The 27,835-nt window shown below is 45.0% G+C and overlaps 2 protein-coding genes across 5 annotated transcripts in view; both read left to right on the top strand.

Moving 5' to 3' along the window:
• The window catches only part of LOC147024005 (uncharacterized), a 4,598-nt gene extending 1,146 nt beyond the window's left edge, over window positions 1-3,452 (top strand). The window contains exons 1-2 of the mRNA XM_085890125.1: window positions 1-347; window positions 457-3,452. The exon at window positions 1-347 is cut by the window's left edge and continues 1,146 nt beyond it. Of these exons, the coding sequence (XP_085746251.1) occupies window positions 1,355-2,263 (909 nt within the window). The 5' untranslated portion in view covers window positions 1-347; window positions 457-1,354 and the 3' untranslated portion in view covers window positions 2,264-3,452. The remainder of the gene's footprint in view (window positions 348-456) is intronic.
• LOC147024004 (5-hydroxytryptamine receptor 3A-like) overlaps window positions 1-27,835 on the top strand; it is a 91,711-nt gene that overhangs the window by 9,289 nt on the left and 54,587 nt on the right. The window contains exons 1-2 of one of the 4 annotated variants that reach the window (XM_085890146.1): window positions 5,400-7,820; window positions 17,195-17,366. In XM_085890146.1, the coding sequence (XP_085746272.1) occupies window positions 17,324-17,366 (43 nt within the window). In that variant the 5' untranslated portion in view covers window positions 5,400-7,820; window positions 17,195-17,323. Of the gene's footprint in view, window positions 1-5,399; window positions 7,821-11,961; window positions 14,560-17,194; window positions 17,367-27,835 lie in introns of those variants that run through there. The other 3 variants (XM_085890148.1, XM_085890147.1, XM_085890149.1) reach the window with 3 other exon arrangements.

Here is a 27,835-nt window from a genome sequence, read left to right on the forward strand (position 1 = left end):
GGTGATTAGGATGTTTAATTAGGTATGCCATGCTGTTCGATTGTACCAGGATCTTGATGTAATAAGTAGCAATTCAGTGGTGATAAGTTGTCTAGTAAATGTCCATTTCTTCAAGGGGGAAATGATAATTGTCACGTAATTAGATAGGGATACGGGATAGGGTAAGTGTGTTTGCGTAAACCCCTTTTAGTATTCTCTGGAGGCTGGCCCTGACGTCACAGGACAGTGCTGCGGATGGTTCCGCCCCGTGATCACGATTGGCGGAAGGCGACGGCGGTGGGCCAATAAAACGGCTCGATTGGAAGTGACGAGGACAGGAGGATAAAAAGGCTCTGTTCGGGGAAAAGGTGAAGAGGAAGAAGATCGGGACAGAAAAACTGTTCTGGTGGAGGTTGTTGTGCTGGGAGCGTGCTTTTTGTTGGGCTGTTTTCGATCATGGTTTATCGTGTCTTGTAGCCTTGCTGAGCCTCGTGCCTCAGCTCGGTTGGCTCTGGGGTTCTGCTGGCTCTGAGTACGAACGGCGGGCGGACCTGCCTCCCTCTCCTGCTCGCAACTTGGCGCCAGAACTGGTTCCCTGGCGGCTGTGAGCGGATTGGGCCAAGACCAGGAGGTCGACAGCACCACGGTGTCTCCTGCCCCTGACGAGCGCAACGCCAGCTCGTCCAACGCCAATCCAGGGACTGTTGCGTCACCACCACGGGCCAGCCTGACCACCAGGACCAGCTACGTTGTGTGTGTGTGTGTGTGTGGGGGTGTGTGTGTGTGTGTGTGTGTATGTGTGTGTGTGTGTGTGTGTGTGTGTGTGTGTGTGTGTGTGTGTGTGTGTGTGTGTGTGTGTGTGTGTGTGTGTGTGTGTGTGTGTGTGTGTGTACCTGGCGCCTTAGAGGGTTTGAGATTTGTATATTCATTGGAATTGTCTGTGTTTTCCCCACGCCCGAACCCACACCACCATCCCGTCGAATCGCCCCGGATCCCTCTTCTTGCCGAGTCTTGTTATTTCTGGTTAGAGAAATAAACGTTATCAACTCAGTGAAAAGCGACTCGTGCCACCTTCCTCGTCCCGTTTGCGGTAGAGCGATTAGAACCGCCATGTTTGGGTTATAAATAAATAAACCGCCTCCATCGTTTCGGCTCATTCTAGGTTGGCGGGACTGTTCAAGTCCTGTGAACGTCACATTGGTGTCAGAGTGTTGGATGTTCGAACCCCTCTAAATTATATTTGGTATCGGGAGAATATACCAGAACTGAAATCTCGCCACGAATTGGAATATAAAATTACGCCAAAAAGCGCGGGAAAATTTTGGCGGGATTTTTCAAATTAAATTTAATTGGCGGCAAACGGGACTTCTGCACCATGGCGGATGTGCAGATGTTTGAGGAGGAAGGCCACGTGTCTGGCAGCGAGTCGGGGGAAGAAGGGAGAGACGGGGGTAGGGTTGGAACCTCCCCCATTCCGAGCGTGGACCGTGCTTCATCGCCCGTAACGGAGCCGGCAGCGCCGGAGACCGGTGCGATGACGATCCAAACAATGGAACGTTTAATAGCGGACATGATGGTACAAATGGCAAATCAATTCGTGACACAGAGGGCAGAAATGACAGATCAATTGGGGGTAATGGGGGTTCAGTTGGGTGCACGGATTGATTTAATGAGGGATGAATTGGGGGAAAAGATGGAGAAAATGAAAACTGAGATGCAGGAGTGTGTGGATGTTCAATTGGGGGAAATACAAAGTAAATTCGAGGATAGATTGGAGGAAACAAAGGTGGAAATTACATTGGAGGGGGAAAATATACGAAAAAAATTGGTAGATAAAATTGATGCAACGAACATTCGGGTTGATAAAGTGGATGAAAGCCTGGAACGTCATCGTGCCTGTGTGGATGCTCGTATGCAGCTGCAAGTTGAAGAGTGGGGAGAGCTGAGGAAGCAAGGGATGAATTTGGCGGAGGAGGTAAAAGGATTGGAGGCTCGTTTGGACGAACAAGATAAAATTATGAGCCAAGATGAAGTCTTGGATAAAGGCCTGGTAGAGCCGTCTTTTGTAAGTAGAGTGTCCAGGTTGGTTGAGGAGCAGCTACAAACTCGCGACAGAGCCTTGGAGGAGGTTGTGCGGGCCCAGAGGATCCTGCGGGAAGAGGTGAATCGGTCCATTCAACGTTTGGAACAGGAGGCAAAATTGACCCATGAGACCCTCACCACAAAACATCTTTGGCCACAGTGGGCTCCGAAATTGGATACGCAGCCACACAAGGGTGTTTGATCCCTGGGCTGGATTCGGACAAGGGAGAAACTGGGAAGCGGGCCACCGGAAAAGTGATCCCCCTGGTAAATTTTGACGAGTCATGGAGCGTTGAAGCTTTTCTGACGCAATTTGAGTGCATTTCCCGACTAAACGGGTGGAATGAGCGGGAACGTACAGGGAATTTGGTGGCAACGTTGCGTGGACCAGCCGCAGATGTGTTAAACGTGATCGCGGAGGGGATGTTAACCAGCTCCCACATTTGCGAGGCGTTGAGCCGTCGGTTTGGGTTTGCAGCGAACTGTGATCTGGTGCGGGCCCAGCTCCAGCACCGCAGATTAAAGCCGGGTGAGACAGTGCAGGAGCTGGCACAGGACATTTACCAATCAGTCAGGATCGCGTATCGCGACCTTACAGTGGAGGCGTGGGACAGACTGGCACTCGAGAAATTTTTAGCTGCTCTTCCTGACCCTTAGGTCCGAGCGCTGGTGGAGCTACAGGATCAACCCACCGTGCACCGAGCGGCCGAGTGCGCGGCCAGGCTGGCCTCGTGGAGGCGGCCGGGTCGGATGCCAGAGAGGCCATCGGTGACGGTCCGACAGGCGGAGATCCAGGATCAGGGAGGGGGGCTGGGAGAAATTGGCATTACCCAAATGTTTCAGGAAATTTGCCAGAAACTGTCAAGTTTGATAAAGGGTTGTTTTTTTTTTGTATACCTTGGTCGAGGCTCGTATGAGAGCTAACACACAACTCACAGCAAGGAGGCATGAGGCAAGAGGGGCGGGAGTGGAAGGGACAAAACAGTGGGGAACAGACACATTAGGTGAACTGTGGAAGGGAGAGGGATGGGGATGGGACGGGTAACATGGCGAAGAGAAGATGGACATTTCAGGGACTTTCAGGAAGGAAAGCAGGAGAAATGAAGGAAGTGGGCTTGGGTGGATTATCGGGGGTAGAAAAGATCGAGGATTTGGATGGGGGAAGATAAGAGGTGGTGGTGAACAGCTGTTTTGAAAGCCTGGAGGGAAGAATGGGAAAGAATAGAGTGAGGAAGTTTATTCCAAAGGCGGGAAAAAAGAGGAATGAAAGAGTGGAGATGAGCAGTGATTCGTGATTTTGGTAGTTTTACCAGAAGGGGGTTGTTGGCGGACCTTGAGCGCCCTGTGGAAATGTGGTGGGGACAAATCGCAGAGAGAGCAGGGGGGCAAGGCTGGAGAGGAGTCGGTAGAAGACAGAAAGACCACCGACCAACCTGCGGTGATTGAGTGAGAGGCCCAAAGACTCAGCTTCATTGCGGGAGATGCCGATGATCTTAAATGCCCTGGTTTCGACAGCGTGAAGCCGAGAAAGGTGGGAGGCAGGAGCACCAGCCCAGAGGGGAGAGCAGTACTCCATCAGGCTACGGACAAAAGCTTTGTAAGTGGTCAGGAGCTCAAGAGGGCCGAGGAAGGACTTAGCACGACGGAGGATTCCCAGTCGGCGACTGGCTTTTGAGGCGAGGTTGGAAATGTGACTTTCCCAGGAAAGGTCATGGCAGATAGTGAGACCTAGAAGCTTGAAAGAAAAGACTTCTTCCAGAGGATTGTTGAGAAAGTGGATGGGGGGGGTTTTGTAAACGGTCCTTTCGAAGAGACATAGTGAGAGTGTGAGATTTGTCTGGATTGAAAGACATGTTCCACGTGTTGGACCAGTTTGTGATTTTATCCAGATCTGCAGTGAGCGAAGAAGCTGCTGCTTGCCGGTCTGAGGGATGACAGATGGTACGGCAGAGGGTGGAGTCGTCGGCAAAGAGAAATAGAGGATTTTCCAGAGAGTCCGAGAGATCATTGATGAAAACCAGAAAAAGAACAGGGCCCAGAACGCTACCTTGAGGAACTCCAGCCTGGACAGGAAGAGGGGATGAAAGAACTCCATTTAGGGCCACACGTTGACTGCGACAGGAGAGGAAGTCTGCGAGCCATGAGTGGAGATGGCCTTGAATACCATGGGAAGAGAGTTTGGTGAGTAGGGCAGGGTGCCAGACTGTGTCAAAAGCACGTGATATGTCCAGGGATACGGCTTGGATTTCCTGTCTGGCATTGAGGACCTCCATCCATTGATGGGAGAGCAGAAGCAGCATATCCAGGGTAGAGTGACCTGGTCTGAAACCAAATTGATGATTGGAAATCAAGCCATTGGAGAAGAGGAAGGATTTAATGTCTGAAGCGATGATGGATTCCATCACCTTGCTGATGATTGGGAGAAGGCTGATTGGTCTGTAGTTACAGGGATCTGTTTTTGCACCTTTTTTATGCAGGGCAGTGATGTTAGCAGATTTCCAAGCAGGTGGCAGATGACCTTGGGCAAATGAGAGGGTGAATAGAACAGAGAGAGGGTGAGCAAGAGCAGAAGAGCAGGCTTTGAGGACACGTGGGCTGATGCCGTCTGGACCGGTTGCAGAATCTGACTCGAGGTTTGAAAGCAAGCTCTCCACCTTGTCAGGAGAAAAGGATACAGAGTCCAGGGACAGTTGGGTGCGACTGGGTAAAGTGAGTAGAGATAGTGATGGGTTTAGGACACAAGATTTAGCTGCAAACACCGAGTTAAGACATTCAGCTTTATCACGTGTGGAATCAGCAGTGCGGCCATTTGAGGTAAGGGAGGGGATGGAGGGGGAACATACACCAGAAACAGATTTGATTAAACGCCACCAGGATTTTGAGGAGGGAGAGAGGTTTGAGAGTTCAGACTTGAGATGAGAAAGATGTTGTTTTCTGGCTCTCCTGAGGGTAGATACACACTTGTTCCGAGCTTTATGGAAGGAACTGAGATTGCCCTCAGTTGGGTTTGCTTTCCATGAGGAAAAGGCAAGTTGTTTCAGGACAACTGCCTCGCCACAAGCTTCAGTGAACCAAGGGCGGGAGGAAGGGTAAGACAACTGAACACGACAGGGGATAAATCTGTGCATGAGGGAGAGCAAGTTTCTTTGAAAGAATTCCCAGGATGAATTGATGTTTGAGAAAGTAGTGATAGGAGACCAGTCTGTAAGTTTGATGGCTGCTCGGAGACCCTGCCAGTCGGCTTGAGTAAAATGCCAGACTCGACGGCGGTGAGGTGGTTCTCTGATAACAGCCAGAGAGATGTCCACTTTAACAAGGACGTGGTCAGAAGAACCAATTGGAGCGAAGGAAGAGCAGCAGATATTGTCAGGGAAATTTGTCAAAATCAGATCCAGAAGAGATGGAGTACCATTGGTTGAGATCCGGGTCGGGAAGTTGACCGATTGAGTCAGTCCCAATGAGTCGCAGAAAACTTTTGCTGAGGTGCCATGACAGGTTAGAGAGGTACCCACACCTAGCCAACTGGCGTGATGACAATTGAAGTCACCACATAAGAGGAAGAGAGAGTTTGGATGAGAAGATAGAAGATGGTCCATGTTTTCGGATAGTGAGGTGTAGATGGAGTCATCACTGTAATCCGGTAGTTAGTAATCCGATAGTTATTAATCCGGTAGTTAGTGCGCCAAAGCGGCGGGGTCCAGCCCAGCCAATAGAGCAATTTGATTATTACCGAGGGGTCTGGAACCGGAAGAGACATTTCACCGATACTCATGGGGGCCTTTTATGGGGAGTTGTTTCCGGTGCGGGCGAAGAGGACACATGCAACGATATTGCCAGTACCCGGCGATGGAGGGACCCTCCAATAGACTTTTAGACTCGGAGAGGGTGAATCCTCCTGCTGAACCGCCAGGTCTATCCGAGATGCCCTTTCATAGGTCGGGTCCGGAGATCACTGTCGGGGGTCGGGGAGACTAGATTGGGCTGAGCATATACGGCCATGCTCGGCTGCTGAGATTGTGGCGAAGTGCCCTCCTTTGGTGAAAAAAGTGAATTGTGGAAAAATTGGCATGGGTTTCTAAGTTCTGCTGGGTTTTAGAGTGACAATAGGGACAATGGGTAATTGGTAACAAAGCGGGCACGAGTGGCTGTCCAATGGCTGGTGCGTGGATCGGGTGAGGAGAAGTGCTGTGTGAGTTGCTTCAAGTGAAGAAGTGAAATGTATGGTGCACATATTGATTTTTATTGGACATGGTGTGGTAACAGGGAAGGTCATGGTCGGTGAAGTGTTAGAAATGCAGGTGTCACATGTAAGGCCGATGGGGTGGGGGAGTCATGTGGGTTTTGTGGGTGGGGATGATGTGCTTGTCCGCAGGGATTGCTGAAGCTCACGGTGAGCGGGAATTGCGACCCCCTTCAAGGAGATTCACCACCTGGTGGCTAATGGTGACAGTGTCTGGAGGCAACTGGGAGAGGGTCTGGTTGGGCAACCAAGGCGGGTAGGACCTTGGCGACCCAGGAAGGCCAGGGGAGCCAGTGAGACCCCTTCCAGAGTGTTGTACGGGATTAGAGCTGATGGCTACCAGGGGGGAGGGAATCAAAGGGAGCGGGGCGGAGAAACGTCCGGGTTGGACTAAAGCTTACCTGTGGGCATGGTTGCACCTGAGATGCCCCCATCATCTTGTGGTAACCCACCCCACGGCCATGACGGGATTCAGCCTGCATGATTAAAATGAGGACCATGACCTAGAAATGTGATGATGACCATGGTGTGAGTGTTGTGAAGATGTGTGAGTCCCACTCGATCCCACACAACTTGACATGTGCAGCAAGGGCATGATGTCCGCATAATTTTGGGGCAAGCAAATTTGAAAATTGGCTCCCCAGGTAACGCTGGGTCTATTAGCATCCACTGGGGGAGGCGGTCAAGTGTAAATATCCTGTGAATAGTGTGGTTAAGGCTTAGAGTAGGAATGTAAAGTATGTGTTGTGTTTTTGTGGAACCTTTTGTTTCCCCTCCCCAGATCACTGGAAGAGTGTTGGGCAAGAGCGATGATCCAGAGGATGGAGTGCAACTTCGCTCAGTGCTCTCATGTGAAAAAATAAAATAAAAAATAATAATAATAATAAAAAAATGAATGATTGTTTAGGCGAGGATAAGGCCATAAGGGGGTAGTACATTAAGCAGGATAGGTAAGTTAGCTGCGGCTCGCTGCCCATTGCCCCTCCTACTTTATTTCGTTAGGTTAAATAGGTGTGAGTCAGTAAGTGTTAAGGCTGGTACGGTAGCGCCTGTGATATACCTTGCAGGAGCTGCGGTACCAGAGGAGGGGGCAGTGCTACGTTTGAGGGGGGGGTATGCATTCAAAGGGTGATTAGGATATTTAATTAGGTATGCCATGCTGTTCGATTTGTACCAGGATCTTGATGTAATAAGTAGCAATTCAGTGGTGATAAGTTGTCTAGTAAATGTTCATTTCTTCAAGGGGGAAATGATAATTGTCACGTAATTAGATAGGGATACGGGATAGGGTAAGTGTGTTTGCGTAAACCCCTTTTAGTATTCTCTGGAGGATGGCCGTGACGTCACAGGACAGTGCTGCGGATGGCTCCGCCCCGTGATCACGATTGGCAGAAGGTGACGGCGCAGGGCCAATAAAACGGCTCGATTGGAAGTGACGAGGACGGGAGGATAAAAAGGCTCTGTTCGGGGAAAAGGTGAAGAGGAAGAAGATCGGGACAGAAAAACTGTTCTGGTGGAGGTTGTTGTGCTGGGAGCGTGCTTTTTGTTGGGCTGTTTTCGATCATGGTTTATCGTGTCTTGTAGCCTTGCTGAGCCTCGTGCCTCACCTTGGTTGGCTCTGGGGTTCTGCTGACTCGGAGTACGGGGTCGAACGGTGGGCGGACCTGCCTCCCTCTCCTGCTCGCAACTTGGTGCCAGAACTGGTTCCCTGGCGGCTGTGAGCGGACTTGGGCCAAGACCAGGAGGTCGACAGCACCACGGTTTCTCCTGCCCCTGACGAGCGCAACGCCAGCTCGTCCAACGCCAATCCAGGGACTGTAGCGTCACCACCACGGGCCAGCCTGACCACCAGGACCAGCTATTGTGTGTGTGTGTGTGTGTGTGTGTGTGTGTGTGTGTGTGTGTGTGTGTGTGTGTGTGTGTGTGTGTGTGTGTGTGTGTGTGTGTGTGTGTGTGTGTGTGTGTGTGTACCTGGCGCCTTCGAGGGTTTGAGATTTGTATATTCATTGGAATTGTCTGTGTTTTCCCCACGCCCTAACCCACACCACCATCCCGTCGAATCGCCCCGGATCCCTCTTCTTGCCGAGTCTTGTTATTTCTGGTTAGAGAAATAAACATCATCAACTCAGTGAAAAGCGACTCCTGCCACCTTCCTCGTCCCATTTGCGGTCGAGCAATTAGAACCGCCATCTTTGGGTTATAAATAAATAAACCGCCTCCATCGTTTCGGCTCATTCTACGTTGGCGGGACTGTTCAAGTCCCGTGAACATCAATATATATATGTATATATATATATATATGCATATATATATATATATATGCATATATATATATGCATATATATATATGCATATATATATATGCATATATATATATATGTATATATATATGCATATATGCATATATATATGTATATATATATATATATATATATATATATATATATATATATATATATATATATATATATATATATATATATATATATATATATATATATATATACATCTCTTCTTCTTTCAGCTGCTCCCGTTTGGGGTTGCCACAGCGGATCATCCGTATGATCCGCATAGTGATTTGGCACATGTTTTACGCCAGATGCCCTTCCTGACGCAACCCTGGTCGCCTCTTACGACACGGATATGGTATACCGATTTTAACCAGGTTATACACCGGCCCAGTACATATATATATGTACTATCTTAATCCAACATCGGAGCATCTATTTAGCACACACAAACATGGCAGAATCTTTGCACCCATCTCTCCCTCTGCTCCATGTATTCTCCCCTCTCCCCTTTTCCCCTCTCCCCCTTTCCCCTCTCCCCTATCCTCTCTCCGCTCTCCCCTCATATATATATATATATATATATATATATATATATATATATATATATATATATATATATATATATATATATAATCTCCCTCTCTCTCTTCTTTCTCCGCCACTTCGCAACCCAAATTAGATTCCTCTCGAATATCATCGTCGCATTACCTTCCCTTCTCTCAGTTTCAAAAAAACAACAACATTCCTTCGAAGGTTTACTACCACTAGTACGTGGCCGTACATGCAAAAAAAAAAACCCGCGAGCCAGAAACAACAACCATACAGGCCGTTCCTTCGCTCTCGCGTGGCTGTACGTGCAAACCAAAAAAAAAAAAAAATTAACCCCCCCCCCAAAAAAAGAACCAAAAAAACTTTCAAACAACCACACAGCCGTTCCTTCGCTCTCGTAAACGACGACTGGATTGGGGCATTGTGTTTATCTAAAAATGCGCAGAAGAAATAGAGAAATTATTAGAATACAGAAAGTCATCACTATCCGGAAGTGGTGCGTGCCCGTACGGAATGTTCACATCATTCCACGAATTATCGCTTGCATTGAAGTAACAACTGCTGTGATACTTACACACACAGAGTTAATTAAAATCAAGTTTATTTCGCTGCCATTGACCATTGCCACTCCTATGCCATGGTAACTAAGGCACGGATCGATCCCCATCGTAACCGGCACGGCACGTGACGTCATCGTCGGCCGGCCACGCACCGGCCTACGCAGCAACGTGTCCTTTCATTGGTTGGTAAATAAATGGCCATAACTTGGGAACCGCTTGTCTGATTAATATCAACCCTTGAAAAGGCACATCCACAGGGCCCCAGCAATATACCTGCCAAGTTTCAATTAGATCGGACCAGTGGTTGTCGAGAAACAGCGGTCACAGTCACACACACACACACACACACACACACACACACACACAGACACAGACACAGATTGCTTGAATTATAGATAGATGAAACACAGAAGTATCTAATTTACATAAGTATTCAGTCCCCCTGAGTCAATACTCTGTAGAAGCGTCTTTGTCAGAGATTACAGCTTCGAGTCTTCTTATGTACGTCTGTATCAGTACATCTGGATTTGGGGATTTTCTCCCATTCCTCCTTGCAGATTTTCGCAAGCTCTGTCAAGTTGGATTGGGAGCGTCGGTGCACAGCAATCTTCAAGTCTTTCCATAGATTCTCAACGGGATTCAAGTCTGGGCTTTGGTTGGGCCACTCAAGGACTTTCACGTTCTTGTTCTGAAGCCTTTCCAGTGTTGCTTTGGCTGTATGCTTGGGGGCATTGTCCTGTTGGAACGTAAATCATCGCCACAGTCTAAGGTCTTTTGCACTCTGAAGCAGGTTCTCATCAAGAATTTGCCTGTATTTGGCTCCAGTCATTGTTCCCTCTATCCTTACAAGTCTCCCAGTCCATTCTGCTGAAGAGCATCCCCATAGCATGATGCTGCCACCACCATGCTTCACGGTAGGGATGGTGTTCGATCGGTAATGAGCTGTGCTTGGTTTCTGCCAGACGTCATGCTTTGCATTCAGGCCAAATAGTTCAATCTTCGTCTCATCAAACCACCACATCTTTTGCCTCAGAGTCTTTCACGTGCTTTTTTGCAAACTCCAGGTGTGCTGTCACGTGCCTTTTTCTCAGGAGTGGCTTCCGTCTGGCCACTCTCCCAAAAACCATGCATTTGTGAAGTGCTGCAGAGATTGTTGTCCTTTCAGCAGGTTCTCCCATCTCAGCCAAGGAACTCTGTAGTTCTGTCAGAGTGGTCATTGGGTTTTTGGTCACCTCCCTGACCAAGGTCCTTCTTGTCTGGTTGCTTATTTTTGGTTGAACAGCCAGCTCTCGGAAGAGTCTAGGTGGTTGCATGTTCTTTCCATTTCCTGGTGATGTTGCTCACTGTGCTTTGGGGAACTTTCAACAATCTCAAAATTGTTTTATACCCTTCCTCATATCTACCCTCATCACAATTCTATCTCTGAATTCTACGGACAGTTTCTTGGACTTTACGGTGGAGTTTCTGCTCTGACATGCACTGCCACCAGTGGGACCTTATATAGAAAGGTGTGTTTCTTTCTAAATCACATCCAATCAATTGAATTGTTCACAGGTGGACTCCAATCAAGTTGGAGAAACATCTCAAGGATGAACAAAGGAAATTAGATGCACCTGAGCTCAATTTGGAGTGTCATAGCAAAGGGGTTGAATACTTAATGATGCAAAACATTTCAGCTTTTCATTTTCATTAATTTATAAAGATTTCTAAAAACATGTTTTCACTTTGACATTATGGGGTGTTTTGTGTGCATTGGTGACAAGAAATTTTAGATTTGATCAATTTTAAATTCAGGCTGAAACACAACAAAATGTGACAAAAGTCGAGGGGTGTGAACACCTTCTGAAGGAGATATCTATATCTATCTATATATTACTAAAACTCTCATTATGTATGTATGTATGTATGTATATATGTGTGTTCCCGAAATACAGCCAAAACGGTACAGATAGCGCAAAAATTTTAGTGCGTTGACCAGGTAAAAATGTAAATTGTAATACCCTTTGCCACGACCACCAAGTGGCACAACACGGTGCACATTTACATTGAGAATTTACGCCACTCCTCCCTGCCCCCTCCCCACATCCCTGTTTGAGGCTCTGGCCACATAGCCTATGTTACCCCCCCCCCCCCCCGATACACACAAAGCTGTATTTGTACCCCGAGTTTGGAGTTTGTAACTTAAATGATGTGGCTATGCAAGAGGAACAAAGGGAGCGGGACAGGGAGAGGGAGAGGGACAGGGACAGGGACAGGGAGAGGGAAAGAGAGGGAGAGGGAGAGGGAGAGGGAGAGTTCCACATGTGTAGGATATCCTTGGTAACCTTGAGCATGGTGGTCTCAGTGCTGTGTAACCTCCATGAGGGAGGTGTGTGTTCTGTGTTTCTTCCAGCAAGTGACCTCAGTGCTGTGTAACTTACATGAGGGAAGTGTCCATGCTGTGTAACCTCTGTGAGTGATATGTCCGTGCAGTGCAACTTCGAGCAGGGTGATCTTAGTGCTGTGTAACTTCCGTGAGGAAAGTAACCATGCGGTGTAACTTCGAGCAGGGTGGTGTTCGAGCCATGTAACTTCCATGAGGGAAGCGTCAGTACTGTGTAACCTTTATGAGGGAAGTGTCCATGCTGTGTAACCTCGAGCAGGGTGGTTTTGGTGCTGTGCAACCTTCATGAGGGAGGTGTTCGTGCTGTGTCACATCTATGAGGGAAGTGTCCGTACTGTGTAAACTCTGAGGGAAGTGTCCGTGCTGTGCAACCTTAATGAGGGGAAGTGTCAGTGCTGTGTGATGTCTGAGGGAAGTATCCGTGCTGTGCAACCTTCATGAGGGAAGTGTCCGTGCTGTGCAACACTTATGAGGGAAGTGTCCGTACTGTGTAACCTCTGAGGGAAGTGTTCATGCTGTGTCAGCTTGAGCACGGTCGTCTGTGCTGTGTATAATTACCTCTGTGGGAAGTGTCCGTGCTGTGTAACTTCGAGCAGGGTGGTATTAGTGCTGCGTAACCTGCATGAGGGAAGTATCCACACTGTGCAACCTTTATGAGGATAGTCTCGGTGCTGTGTAACCTCGAGTAGGGTAGCGTCTGTGCTGTGTAACCTCGAGTAGGGTAGCGTCTGTGCTGTGTAACCTCGAGTAGGGTAGCATCCGTGCTGTGTAACCTCGAGTAGGGTAGTCTCAGTGCTGTGTAACCTCGAGTAGGGTAGCGTCTGTGCTGTGTAACCTCGAGCAGGGTGGTATTAGTGGTGCGTAACCTGCATGAGGGAAGTATCCACACTGTGCAACATTTGAGGATAGTCTCGGTGCTGTGTAACCTCGAGTAGGGTAGCGTCAGTGCTGTGTAACCTCGAGTAGGGTAGCGTCAGTGCTGTGTAACCTCGAGCAGGGTAGCGTCAGTGCTGTGTAACCTCGAGCAGGGTAGCGTCAGTGCTGTGTAACCTCGAGCAGGGTGGTATTAGTGCTGTGTAACCTGCATGAGGGAAGTATCCACACTGTGCAACCTTTATGAGGATAGTCTCGGTGCTGTGTAACCTCGAGTAGGGTAGTGTCTGTGCTGTGTAACCTCGAGTAGGGTAGTCTCAGTGCTGTGTAACCTCGAGTAGGGTAGCGTCTGTGCTGTGTAACCTCGAGCAGGGTAGTGTTGGTGCTGTGTAACCTCGAGCAGGGTAGTGTCGGTGCTGTGTAAGTGTTTAAAACAAGACTGGAAGGGTTAAAAGATACCGATGTCGGTGTTGTGGCTGAATGGTAACAATGTGCTAACGAGTCTTAACGATGAAAGGTAAAAGAGCAATCGCTGTGATCTGATCAATCATTTGGATCCAAATAAAGTTTCCTTAATGTTGTGATTGTTACGGCTTGTTTATCCTGGCTGGAACTGTACAAGATCCAATGGAGCCATTTCATGCTCCTCTAACAAGGAGAGAGACAGACAGACAGACAGACAAGTAAACACCATATAACTCGATCCAGCAAAGGAAATGATGATCGAATTCTTCAAATCGGATGCTCATCTTCCAAATGTCATTGATGGACTTGTAATTAAAATAAAAAAAAAATTCCCCAACAACAGGAAATCAACTGAATGACTTTGAGATTTACCAAGTCATCGGTTCCTCACGACCGGTCTGCCTCGTCATCCAGTGAGCGTGAAACACCGAAAGGGAATCCAGTGAGCGGCCTTCAAAGCATCCAGCAGGTCACGCGTACATCGAGTGAAGCAGATAACTTGGCACAAAGTATTTAATCTTGAAAAGATTTCATTCAAACAATAAGCAACTCACATTTGTCATTGGGTTTGTTATGAGTTCCCTGGAGATTTTTTTTTTTAAACGAAATGAAGTTTCCATTATCCCTCCACTTGACACCAAAGTCACAAGCATGTGGTGGTGAGTTGAGCTGAAAACAGAAGCTGCTCGTTTGCGTGAGGACGAACCACAATTTTACGATCCATCTCGTCGTCGGCAAACATGATGCCGCGTTGCTTCGCCACAGAGAACAACGTGTGTAGCTCGTGTTACGCACGTCAACAGTTCCACTAACATGCAGCAGGAAATGTGTCAGTTCACCGCACTATGATGTCCTTGCTTCTCATTCGAAAGGATGTTCAAAGCGACAATTGTTACCGAGTCCAGCAGATTCCGCAGGTCGTGGACAAAATGGTGGACTGTTACAACAATTTGCTTGCACAACTCGATGCGGACTGAAGGCGAAGAGAAAGAAAGTGACGGCTCTGTGATGGAACCGGTGAATCGCAGGACCGCGTCGGCCGGCCATACAGTCGAGGAGATTGGCGCCTGAATCCCGGGCGGTTCGTCTCGGGTGATGAATACGATCGAGCGACGCTCACTAATAAAACAAACCCAGGTGTGGTCTGATCATTTTCTGCAGGTAAAATTTACAGTGTGGAAAAGTAGATTGAGAAAAAAAAAAACAGAAACAAATTCACTTCTTTTGTAATGGTTGAGAAACGGTGAACTCGCCGAAAACTGTTTAACACGCGCTGACTCGAGGGGACCTCAAATGTGCAGAAACTCCTGTTGGATATGGTGAGAAACATGGATGCGACGTCAGCGGATTTCGATAAATCGCCGGCGATTCACTTGTGAAGTCGAACGTCATATTCGGGGCCTGGCGGGACTGAACTGGAAGATGCTCAGGTTAAATTAAGTTTTGTGGGCAAATACCATGTGCCATACGCTCCATTTGCATGAGATGAATCTGGGGCGACTCTTGGGCAAAGGAACAATGGCAATTAGGCAAAAATCGCCCAGGATTCAAAAAAGTCAAGTCTCCCCAGTCTACGGCTGGGTGTTTTCTCTTTAAGCATTGATTCAAGCTGCACGATGGATGTTGTGTGGTGAAACGCAGAAGATCACATGCTGGGTAAAGATATTGGCAGACATTATTAGGCAAGCGACAATTAAGGAGAGTATGGGATATGCGATTTGAACATGAGATTCCAGCATTATAAGCCAAAGGTTCAGATGGGAATGCATTCGCAGCTTGATGGAGTACGGCTCACTCCTTTGGGCTGGCCCTCCTCCCTCACACCTTGCCATTCTTGATGCATTAGAAAGATAGGCCCTCAAACGTGTTGTTGGGATCTCCCGTGACGAAGCTGAGTGTCTAGGCCTGTTACTTTCACAACGCAGGTAGGGTAGTGGCTTCTTTGCATTCCACCACCTCATTTTTGGTCTTGCACACTCTGCCCTCTCTTGGCTCTGTCCCTCCCAGATTTGTGAAGGGTGCACACGGTCTGTCAGTAACCGGCTTCTTCTTAAACTCCCAAAATCCAGGCTCACTGCTCACTTCCACTCATCGATTCCTCTTTTCTCTCGCCGGTGGCATCAACATCCCCAATCTGTTCAGTCCTAGTATTTCCTCCAAGGCATCAAGACAGCTGTTCACCACTACCCCACATCCAAACTCATTATACTCATCAACCTTCAAATTGTCCCATTTCCAAACACTCCCCCTTTCCAGGTTGTTGTGTTTTTCTCTCTCCCTCACCTCTTCATGTGTGTAATTGTTCGTTGATTTGTTCCTTTTCTGTTTCATCCCCGTTTCCCTCTTCCTCCTCTTGCTGTTTCATTCACCTTGTGTGCAGCTTGTTCACCCATGCCCCCCCCCCCCCTTGATCTCACTGTCACTGCGACTCTGCTGTTAGTGTTCCCTTCTATTCTGCTCCAGATCTTCCACAAGCCTCGATCTTGTGTACAAAAAAGAAGAAGCTAAACGGGCCATCCCTAAACAGACTTTCAAGGAACAGCAACGGAATGTTCAGCGACTCTTGAGGAACTGTCTGGTTCCAATGGAAGAAAGTGTCTCTTCTTTTCTTTTGGACCACTCGATGACCATCTGAGTGGTATCAAGTTCACAGCTGATGGTCATTAAAGAACATGCCCTAAAATGGCTGTGTTCCCGTCCCAAAGATTTCCTTACGCATCGATGGGACAAGTGTGTACGTGCAGTAAATAAATACATTGAGCAGTAAAGGAATACTTACTTACCATTGTTTTTGATTTTCTGGAAGAAGCCACCCTCATGAGACCTTCACCTGTTCCGATAAGTTGCACATTTCAGATGTTTGGCTTATCAATGTGCATTGCTTTATGTTTGGTACTCTACGAAAAAGATGATAAATCAGCACCTCTCCAAAAAGAGTGCACTTTGCCATGATGTGAAGGGATCCAAGTGCTTTGGAAGTTACAGCCACTGAACCACTATTTTGCCATCACTCAACATATGCACATGGCACAGAGGTTGGGGCACCACCACACGGCCACCTACCCCTTTTCAGGACGATCAATATGGAACATTAAATTATATGATGTTATCTTTGACAGAGATGTTTAAGGTAATGGAGGGTTGAGACAAAATAAGTGCAGAAGAGTTTTTCAGCAGAATGGACACTGATAGGACCAGGGGCCACAAAATAAGAGTAAAGAAGAGGAGAGTTCAGATGGTATCGAGGTAGGGGTCTCTCTGTCTCTCTGTCTCTCTGTCTCTGTCTCTCTGTCTCTCTGTCTCTCTGTCTCTCTCTCTCTCTCTCTCTCTCTCTCTCTCTCTCTCTCTCTCTCTCTCTCTCTCTCTCTCTCTCTCTCTCTCTCTCTCTCTCTTTCTCTCTCTCTCTCTCTCTCTCTCTCTCTCTCTGTCTCTCTCTCTCTCTCTCTCTCTCTCTCTCTCTCTCTCTCTCTCTCTCTCTCTCTCTCTCTCTCTCTCTCTCTCTCTCTCTCTCAGGGTAGTTCATGCTTGAAATCTTCTTCATGGAAAGGTAGTGAAAGATGAAACGGTAGATAGGTTTAAAATGTATCGAGGAAGTAGTGGGGTGCATGGGTATTGGGATGATTGCGCAGGCTTTATGGGCCGAATGGCCTTGTTCGTTGAAGGTCCTTGTAAACATTTTGTAATTGTACTATGAAATGTGACATCCCATGTGCTCTGACGTTACCTGTGGTTTCTCACTATATCAAATCAAACGCATGCCCTGCCCCCACAGGTTGTTTGCTTCAAAAGGACAGCAGGTTTTGACTGAAAAGAACGATTTGCCCTCCCACGTCAGGCTGCCCGTCTATAAACTAGAGTGTGCATTACTAAAGCCTTCGGAGAGTCCGAGCACAGACTCACCATGCCTCTCACAGGACTGCCATCTCTGATGCTGCTGTTTGTTGGTAGGTGATACCTGTTTTACAGCCAAAACCCTTCTCCCCAACTCGCATCCAGGTGTATTTCTGTGCTTGACAACATTATATTATGCATTATACAAACCCGAACCATCAAAGCTCTCTTTTCGACCCCAAGGTATTAAGACCACTGCTTGAGTGTCAAGAGTGCTTGGATCAGAGTTTAGCTGAGACTAGATGGGCTCGTCAGCCTTTCCCTTTCTCGGCAGTGATTGTTTACATGAACAGGAATCCAATTTTACAGCAATTACAAGCTCTGTTATGCAGCCACAGATTTCAGGGGAATCTTGAGCATTGTGAACATAGCGATTCATTTTGGAAATTCACTTTGATGTCTATCACAAGATTGTTTGTAGGTTTTATGGTGAAGTCTCATTTTCTAACCTTCTTATGGTAATATTAACGAATTTGGACAAATTGTCGTTATGGAAGTTCTCGTCTGATCCTTTCAAAAGCAATTATTCTCTCAAAGCATGTCCACAAACACTGATTGATGGTGAGAGAACCGACATCCGTTTACAGAGTTAAACAACAGATTATATAACTGACTGACCTCCTTATTCTTCTCCTCCTTTGAAAAAGAATGGAGTCAGACCTTCTAACCAGACAATCAACATTTCTGATGATTAACCCTTGTAGTTACAGTAAGTAATATGGTTTTACAGCTGGTCATTTTAAGGACGAAGATGTATGTGAAAGAGGAGCAGACCTGTGATCATCAGTACCTCAGTGTTTGTGCAGTTCTATAGGCTGTTGTCAATTTTGTTTGAGACTAATATAATATTCCGTTTAAATACTTAAACAATTATTTCATAACTGAATGTAAATTTTGTCATTGGCTGTTATAATATTCTGCTTTGATAGTTTAATGTAAATTTTATATGTGGCTGTTATAATATTCTGGTTTGAAAGCTTAATGTAAATTTTGTATGTGGTTCGTATATTATTCTGGGTTGATGGTTTAATGTAAATTTTGTTTGAGACTGGTATATTATTCCGGTTTGAGGGTTTATGTAAATTTTGTATGAGACTGGTATATTATTCCGGTTTGATAGTTTAATGTCAATTTTGTATGTGGCTGGTATCTGATTCTGGTGTAATAGAGTAATGTAAATTTTCTATGAGACTGGTATATTATTCCAGTTTGATAGTTTAATGTAAATGTGGTATGAGAATGGTATATTATTCCAGTTTGATAGTTTGATGTAAATTTGGTATGAGATTGGTCCATTATTCCGGTTTGATAGTTTAATGTAAATTTGGTATGAGACTGGTACATTATTCTGGTTTTATGGTTGAATGTAAATTTTGGATGAGCCTGGTATATTATTCTGGTTTGATGGTTGAATGTAAATTTTGTATGAGACTGGTATCTTATTCCGGTTTGATGGTTTAATATAAATTTTGCATGTGGCTGATATATATTATTCCGGTTTGATGGTTTAATGTAAATTTTGTATGAGACTGGTATATCATTTCGGTTTGATAGTTTAATGTAAATTTTATATGTGGCTGTTATAATATTCTGGTTTGATAGTTTAATGTAAATTTTGTATGTGGCTGGTATTTTATTCTGGTTTGATGTAAATTTTGTATGTGGCTGGTATATTATTCCGGTTTGATAGTTCATTGTAAATTTTGTATGTGGCTGGTATTATATTCTGGTTTGATAGTTTATTGTAAATTTTGTATGAGACTGGTATATTATTCCGGTTTGATAGTTTAATGTAAATTTTGTATGAGAGTGGTATATTATTCCGGTTTGATAGTTTAATGTAAATTTTATATGTGGCTGGTATAATATTCCGGTTTGATAGTTTCATGTAAATTTCATGTGTGGCTGGTATATTATTCTGGTTTGATAGTTTAATGTAAATTTTATATGTGGCTGGTATAATATTCCGGTTTGATAGTTTAATGTAAATTTCATGTGTGGCTGGTATATTATTCTGGTTTGATAGTTTAATGTAAATTTTATATGTGGCTGGTATAATATTCCGGTTTGATAGCTTAATGCAAATTTTGTACGAGTCTGGTATTGGGAAAACCCAAGATATCACGTGCGTTGCATGTGGGACATTGAGAGACTTTCACCCACTCAAAATTAAATTAATCAAAAAGGACTTTGATTTCAATGTTTTTTTTCATCTTCATGTTTAGTATCTGTAAAAAGAGTATTGTTCATAAAAATGATATTTGTCCTTGAGATAACGAGTCAATTAAATAAAATGTTCCCTGTTACATATAGAACCACAAAAAAAAATGCAGATTTTTTTTTTTTCAACAAAATGTTAAAATTCAAAATTATGAATTTGTGAAATATACTCATCTATGTACATATTGAATTCTCTGAAAGTCTTTTATTGTACAATTTCATATCCCATGTGCAGAAAGGTGAACACGGGTTAATTTTTTCAAAATATTATTGAAAAAAATTATACCGTATTGATTAGATGTTAATTATTTAAAATGAAGGACGAGTTATGTGTGGGACATTTGTTCCTCCTGGTTTAATGTGATAAAATACAATATGTAACCATTTTGCTTTTCAATGTATAATTAAGAAGGTTTGAAAAATAATTTTCATATTCAAATGAACAGCTGCAATGGGATGCATCAGCAACATGCAGCAAGTTAAATGAAATGGGCATTGCCTTGGCACAGGTGTCCATAAAGCCACAAGCAACATGATATGAATACTGTAGCGTCGATGGCTCAACTAATGTCTAGCTCGTTATGGCGGGAGGTTAAAATCCTGTGATGTTCCGAGCGGCTTAACTCCTATGGAGACGTTCTGAATTAATGGCGGACAATGCGTGTGCAGGTCGTGAGGAGAAACATGAGAAACTTAAAGCTTTTAAAAACAAGAGGTTTATTCCCGAATCACAATAAAAAGAACCAGGGATGGTGATCGCGAGGAGACGGAGGTTTGGGATGGGAAAGAAAGTGGGAATATCGAATTGATAATAAATAATTATCTGTGAATAAAATAACAATGTGAATAAAAACTATGGCGCTACACACAAGATTCAAACATGGACGGGAAAGGGACAAAACTGGGGGAATCAGCTCAAGTGGTGGCAAGGACGAGCAGGTGATCAGGCGACTATGAGCAAGGCAATGAGGAAATGAAGCACATGGGCAGCTCGATGAACAGACATAGGGTGACAAAAACAGGCAGAGGCAGAAAGGAAGGACAACCTCCTCAAAACTCTCCATGCACTCTTTCTTCTCAACCGAAACCCGTTCTTCTCAGATGTTGATGGTCCTCTCTTCAGCCTTCAACGTGTCTCAACGACTCTCTTGAACCCTAACTGCCCGATCCAGCTCCTCCCTCTTCTCTCCGGGCAATGATCCGCCCATTGGGGAGCATCTATAACTCCACCCCTCTCTTGCCAAGTTCCCCCTGACATCCCATGGTAGAGGTTATATGCACAATTTCCTTAACCATAATCCCTAACTATTACCATGCACCACCCCTTGTATTGTGCACATTCAAACAAGACAATTCTTAAGCTAATGTTTCCCTACTTATGACATCAAGATGGGCTAACAACTCGTACGCGGACCATGCTACACTCTATACATTCCTATCGGCTCTGGGAATATCTAACCCCCCCCCCACCCCACAACTGTAACAATACTACTATTTTCATACGGTTCCTGGGGTTTTCCTGTGTGAAATCAAGTCATCTGCGTGCATATTTTATTAATTGTAGTATATATTATTACGGATGTTGGATTTGGATAACTTCAAAGAGGTCAGCGAGTCTTCAAAGACCATTAATTCCATCCATGCTGCTCATCTCTGGCCGGCTCCCCACACCCACCATTGTGTTACTTTTATCAGTGAGATGATCATTACAGATATGGTATTGTGCCAGCAGCTGCATAACCGATGTTAATTAATTTGTTTAGCGGAACCAAAGTTCGGCACCGCTTCCTGCGATCTTTAGCACAATTAGCCAAGGCAATTAACCTCCAGATGCCTTATGCCGCAATCGGATCAGAGAGTATTAGTCAGGACACTAATTCTTGCTAAACAGGGCTTTACTAACCAATATATGTATTTACAGATCAAATTCACAAGCAAGTATTTACAAAGCACGTACGCATTCCCACTTATCCACTATGCGAACATTCACACCATCGGATTATGCAGGCACTTATCACTTGAACACTAACATTGGCACCAATCATGCATCTGACAGTGAAGGGAGAGATTGGCGAGGGCAAAATGGAGAGAAAGATAAAGAAGATGGGGACGAATCGAGCCCCTACACACCTTGCACCAACTCAGTTGAGCTAGCGCCACCTGAGAGTTCTGTCACTAATGTTCCGCTGGTCCAGACCCCCGACACTCCACTCTGGACTTATTTTGTGTGGCAAATAAATGGAAGGATTGACTAAATGAAAGGTCGTTGATTGCAAATGAAAGGTGTAAACTTCAAAAGGTTTAAAGGGTCGTGAAAGGTCGAAGGGGGGTCTAAAGGATATTAAAAGGTCTGAGAGGTGTGAGTGTCTAAATGTCGAAAGGGTCGTAATTAATAGATGCAGTCACAGTCCAATAATACGTACCGTGCGCACATTCCAATTGTGCATAATTAATAGACATACTCACGTGCCATTATTACCATGTATCATCATCATCATCATCATCATCATCATCATCATAATCATCATCATTTTTACGAGCAGAGTACCAGCCCCATAACATGATGATGCCACCACCATGCTTGACAGTAGTGATGTTGACTGGGTGAGGCCAGACGTAAATAAGTGTTAGGTTTGCGCCAGACGAAACGTTTTGAATTTAGACAAAAAAATTCAACTTTTGTCTCGTCTGACCACAAAACCTTTCTCCACATGCCTGCAGTATCATTGAGATGTTTTTTTTTTTCCACAAACTCTCTCTGAGCTTTTAGTTGCATCTTTTTCAGAAATGGCTTCTTTCTCGCCACCTGTCTATCGAGGCCAGCTTTGCGAAGGGAACGGGATATTGTTGATTGATGGACACTGACCCCCATCTCAGACATAGAGCCTTGCAGATCTTTCAAAGTCATTGTTGGATTTACAGTGACATCCTGAACCAGTGTCCTGCTTGCCCGGCTGTTGAGTTTGAATGGGCGACCTGATCTGGGTCAAGTCTTGGTGGTATGATACATCTTCCACTTCTGAATGATGGATTTCACTGACTCAAAGGGATAATGTGTGACCTTGAAATCTTCTTATAACCCTCTCCTGAACGGTGCTTCTCCACCACATTATGTCTGACTTCTTTGGAAAGATCCTTGGTCTTTATGTTTTCCTTGTTGGTTGACCAAGTGAGTTGCACCTTAGACTCCTCGATGGTCTTTATCTGCCTCTACCTGCAGGTTTCCTTTCCCAAGCATCAGGATGTCATCTGCTACTGACCTCACTCAATGCACCCCCTCGAGTACTCTGTTTTGTCTCCTCTGAAATTCTTCCGGGGCTGTCCAGAGCTCAAATGGCATCCTCGGCCATCAATATCCGCCATATGGGGTGTTGAACGTGGTCAAGTATGAACTCTCCTAATCTAGTTCAATATGCCAGAAACCGTTCCTGGCATCAAATACACTGAACACCTTCGCCTCATTCAGCTCTGCCAGTCCGTCTTCAATTGTTGTCATGGGATAGTGACATCTCTTAAGTCTTTGATTATGGTCTCTTGGATCCAAAGAGACTCAATTCCCCATTGGATTTCTCCACATGTGCACAAGGCTTGATTGATACCCAGGTATACAGGAGCTACTATCCCTGCCTCAGTCAGCTTGTCTAACTCTGCTTTCAGAGCAACTGGAATACACCTTGGTGGATGCACTCCAGGCCTCTGACTCTCATCCCGCATAAGATAGTATTTGCCTTCCAGCTTTCCGGTCCTCTCAAGCACAACTGCCAATTCTTCCAGCAGCTGTGTCTTGTTGAGAGGGAAACTTTCTTCAGTTCTGGCATGTACGCTCCTCAGGTTCTCTGTATGCACTGTTCTCAGCTCCATTTGCTGGGTTGTCCTGCTTCCACGAATTGGTACGCAGTCGTCTCTTATTATGACAAACTCTTCTTTATACTCTCTTCCATTTTTTTTTTTTTAATCTTTAAGTTGCATTTCCCCAGTGGTACTACTGTCATCATATTATACATGGATACAACTTGGTTAGTACTCCACAGCTTCTTGGCATACTTCTGTCGAATAATATTGCATGTGGCACCACCGTCTATCTTAAAGCGGACCTCTCTTTCTTCGACTTCCATTGTTTAATAGAGATCTGCCTCGGGTATTTCGACTCCTCCAGGCTGTTAATTTGCTCTATGTCCACTCTCTTTGGATCTAATGTCATGATCTTTATCTGTTCATACTGCAACATCTCATTAGAGCTGTCGTCTGCTCGATCCACAGTGTGGACTGGTCTCCCTCTGCATTAATATGAGAAGTGGTTCTTCTTTTCACACTTGTGGCACTTGTGTCCATACGCTGGGCAATTCTCTCTCTTTCACAAACTCGTGTGCAGTTCCACAATGGCGACACTTGCATGTAACTTTGAGCGAGCTCGATGATCATGCGCTGAAGATGGCTTCTGTGTGCCATTACCTTTCCTCCTCGTGGGCATATGCTTCACTGCATTTTCTGCCTGTCCATCAATGATTCCAAGCCGGTTGGTTCTTCGACAACTCCGGTGCGTGACAGATCTGCAGACACTTCTCCATTGTGAGGTTTTTTTCTCGTGGGAGCCTCTCTCTCAATGTTGACTCCCCGATTCCGCAGGCCACTCTCTCCAGAATCAGACTGTCTTGCAAATTTCCAAAGTTGCAATTTAGTTTCTGGCCTTCAAATCAAGTTGTTTCGGTGGCTTAAACGACTCGATGATTATTCACGTAAACTCGAACGTCGAGTGCTCAAGATAAACACTTCTACTCCAGGTACTTAATCTCATTAAAATGGTTGTTACAACCAATTAATGAGGGTGGTAAAACCCATGTCTCAGAGAGAAGCTCGAACACAATTAGGCCGGAAAAGCTTGTCACCTTTTTTTTCGCATCCGCAGTTGATGCAACTCAGAAAGATTGCTTCTACCACTTCTGACATCATGTAAGATTCCTCTTTGATAGAACTCATTGACAACTTGTTGGGTCCAAGTACATTGAGCAACCTTTATTAGCCGGTAAACACACATCGCTCGACAAGATGGAGTGCCTACCCGACACGCACTCACTCTGTCTAGTGCCCCCTGTTGCTATCCCTCTTATAGACACCACCCTCTGCTTTGACATCCCTCATCCATCAGTCACAAGCTCACAAGCTGGTGTGTAAAATAAATTACAAGCAAATCATGAATAAGTCACAAGCAGGTCAAACACTTGGAATATGTCTTTCGATCCTGACAAATCTCACTCTCACGATCTCTCTCCACAATGACCGTCTGGCAACCCCTCCACCCCCATCTACCTACTTAGCAATCCTCTTGATGAAGTTGTCATTTAAATTCCTTCGTCTCATTATCAGCCATGATCTTTCTTGGGCATACGACATTTAAAAGTTGGCCTCCAAAGCTAGCTGCCGACTGGGCATCCTCCGTCGTACAAAGTCGGCTGAGCACACCTGAGCTCTAATCACCTACAAGGCTTTCTTCTGCAGCTTTATGGAGTACTGCTCTTCCATGAGCCTCGACTATGTATCCAAATATATATATATATATATATATATATATATATATATATATATATATATATTTATATATATATATATATATTCTGGACGTGTCACCACTTTGCACTTGACTGAAGGTGGCAGGAAATTTTAATTTGTTCAGGGTTCTGGCAATAACTTGCCTCCTCTTTGGGAAAGATACCGTGCGATCTTTAATGTCCACCAATTCCCTCAGTTACGTGCCTGGAAGCCCATGCCTGTGCCCGGAAGTGTCCCGGAAGCAGCGGCGGATAGAGTGGCATTTCTATATGTGGGAGAATTGCGTGCTGAGCCAGTGGGTCGCCCAGATAACTCAGATGGTAGAGCACCGGTATGGTTCACCAAAGGACCTGGGTAGATTCCTCTTTAATTGCTTGATGTAGAGTTTAAACAAATCTGGTATGATATTCCAGTTTGATTGTATGATGTAAATCTGGTGTGATATTTTGTTGTGATTGTAGTTTTGTGAGGGATTAAGTTAATTGCCAGTTTTCCCTTGGTACTCCAGAATATTGAGGCCTTATTCTTGCTATGTGAGGACTGGGTGTGAAATTTGGTGGGTGTTGGTGTTCCTTTATGCTTCCATTACATGGATTCTAATTTGGTTTCAGGATCCCAGAAGTGAAGACGCTGGTTACCAGTCGAATAAAAAAAGCTGGATGTGTGTCAAGCAGTTTGCGAAGCTCACCACATAATGTCGCCATTGTTGTCGAACGTGAGCACTGAGGTTTCAGGGGACCCATCTTGGATGTGCCAAAGTGTTCATGATGGTGAAAACACTACCTTGAGAATTTCCAAGTTTTGTCGATATTTTGGTGACCTTGATGTGGCTATTGGGATGATCATCCATAACTCAGACCTCAACATTCATGGACAACAATTTGTAGGTTGTTCACGTCTGCTGATTGACCTGACCTGGGGTTATCTTCAAGGGACTCATGTTACACTTAAAGAACAACACCCACTTGACTTCTGTAGCATATGAGTAGTCCACTTTTGCCATACTATGAGCAAAGCATTTGGCTTAACACTTGCTAAGAGAATGCAGCACTAACACTCTGTCAAAAGTCTGGCACATTGATGATCATGATGAACCTGCATCATGAGCCAGGAGGTTCAGATGGGAATACCAACAGGAAAACCCTATCCAGGCCTTGGACCAATAATCTCTCCCTTATACCACCTCTTTTCCAATCTTGCACCCTCTGTCTCGCTTTCCATGCTATGTCTCCCTCAGGTTCCTGCAGGTTCCACCATCCCTGCTGGTGAAACTCCCAAAATCCAGGATCACTCGTCACCTCCATTCATTTGTTCCGCTTTTTCCCCACCTGTAGAACCAACTTCCACATTCTCTTCAATCTCATTCTTCCCTCTAGGTCTTCAAGACAGCCATTCACCACCATCTCAGATTGTCCCCAATCCAAAACCATATTTTCTACCCTCATTAACCACTTCCACCTCAATCCCTCCTCCTTCCAAATTTCGAGTTCTGTATCCATCTTGTGCACCCCCGTGCATCCTCTCCTGCTCCTCATTCCTCCCACACCCATTCTTTGTCCAAGTCTGCCTCTATCTTGGCCTTCAAATCTCTCTACTGTTCCTTTTGGCCTGTTGCGTCCTGATCCAGTCAGTGTACTCTTACTCGCTTTTATACGCATCCACAAAAAAGTAAAAATACAACAATTCCAAAGAGGAAATCGCAGTCCAAAACTAAAGAAATTAAATTCAGAAAACAAAAGGCAATTATGGAATTGATGACAAAGATCACAAGTTGCTGTGTTCTGAACACAAGCTCAAAATAGAAATGATACCAAGGAAGGTAATAATAAAAAAAATATAAAAAATCATGACGCCAACAAAGGGAGAAAACAAAAACATGTTTCAGAAAAGATTCTACCGAAAAGATTCTACCGAGAGCTAGGGAAACAAAAGCAGAAAGTGTCGATTTCCCCTGAAAAAGATAAACGAAGACTTCTGGAAAGGATTTTATGAAGCTCGAAAAGAACAAAACAAGGAGGTAGAATGGATCCCAAAATTGGAGAAGAAAAAGCGATATCTAAGAGAAATGCCCCCCAGCGAATTGATGAAGAAAATATAAGAAAACAATTGGAAACTCAATGGTATTCATAAAATACTTACCCCGCGCAGTCTTGAGAAGGACTTGGTGTGAGCCAACTCTTCTGGCGGAAAATTTGTAATTAAAAAAATTAAATTCAAATCAAATGGGAGACCAAATAAAATCGGTACTGCAGTGGAGTCATCAAAAGGAACCCGAACAAGCAAAAAGCAAAGATGAAATCATCAGGAGGAACCTGGATAGGATTCAGATTTCAACTGTTACTCCTCCACCTTGAAACCCATTCAGGTGCAGCCAACTAACTGTACCTATTTAAAAAAAAAAAAAACAAGATTCAAAAAATCAAACTATTCTGGCTGCCAGACCATACGTCCAATCAGGTTGAAATTGAAAACAGATATTCTCCATCACTACTGGATCATAATTTTGAAGTTTCATGTCGACTTGATAAAGTGGTTCAAGAGAGAGCACTTTAAAAACTTTTTCCTTCAATCCAACATGGCTGCCAAACCATGTGACCTATTAATTATTCATGAGCACCCTGATATCCCCAAGGCTTGGGGAAAACGTGTGTAAAGTTTCCCCTTGCTGTCCAGCCATTCTGGAGAAGAAGATTTTTAAAGGTTTTAGGGTAAATCCAACATGGCTGCCAAACAACCTGACCTGTGACATCATAAG

Source organism: Eptatretus burgeri, chromosome 7 (assembly GCF_056783735.1).
Source record: "Eptatretus burgeri isolate ZD-2024b chromosome 7, Ebu_testis_v1, whole genome shotgun sequence".
NCBI lineage: Eukaryota > Metazoa > Chordata > Myxini > Myxiniformes > Myxinidae > Eptatretus > Eptatretus burgeri.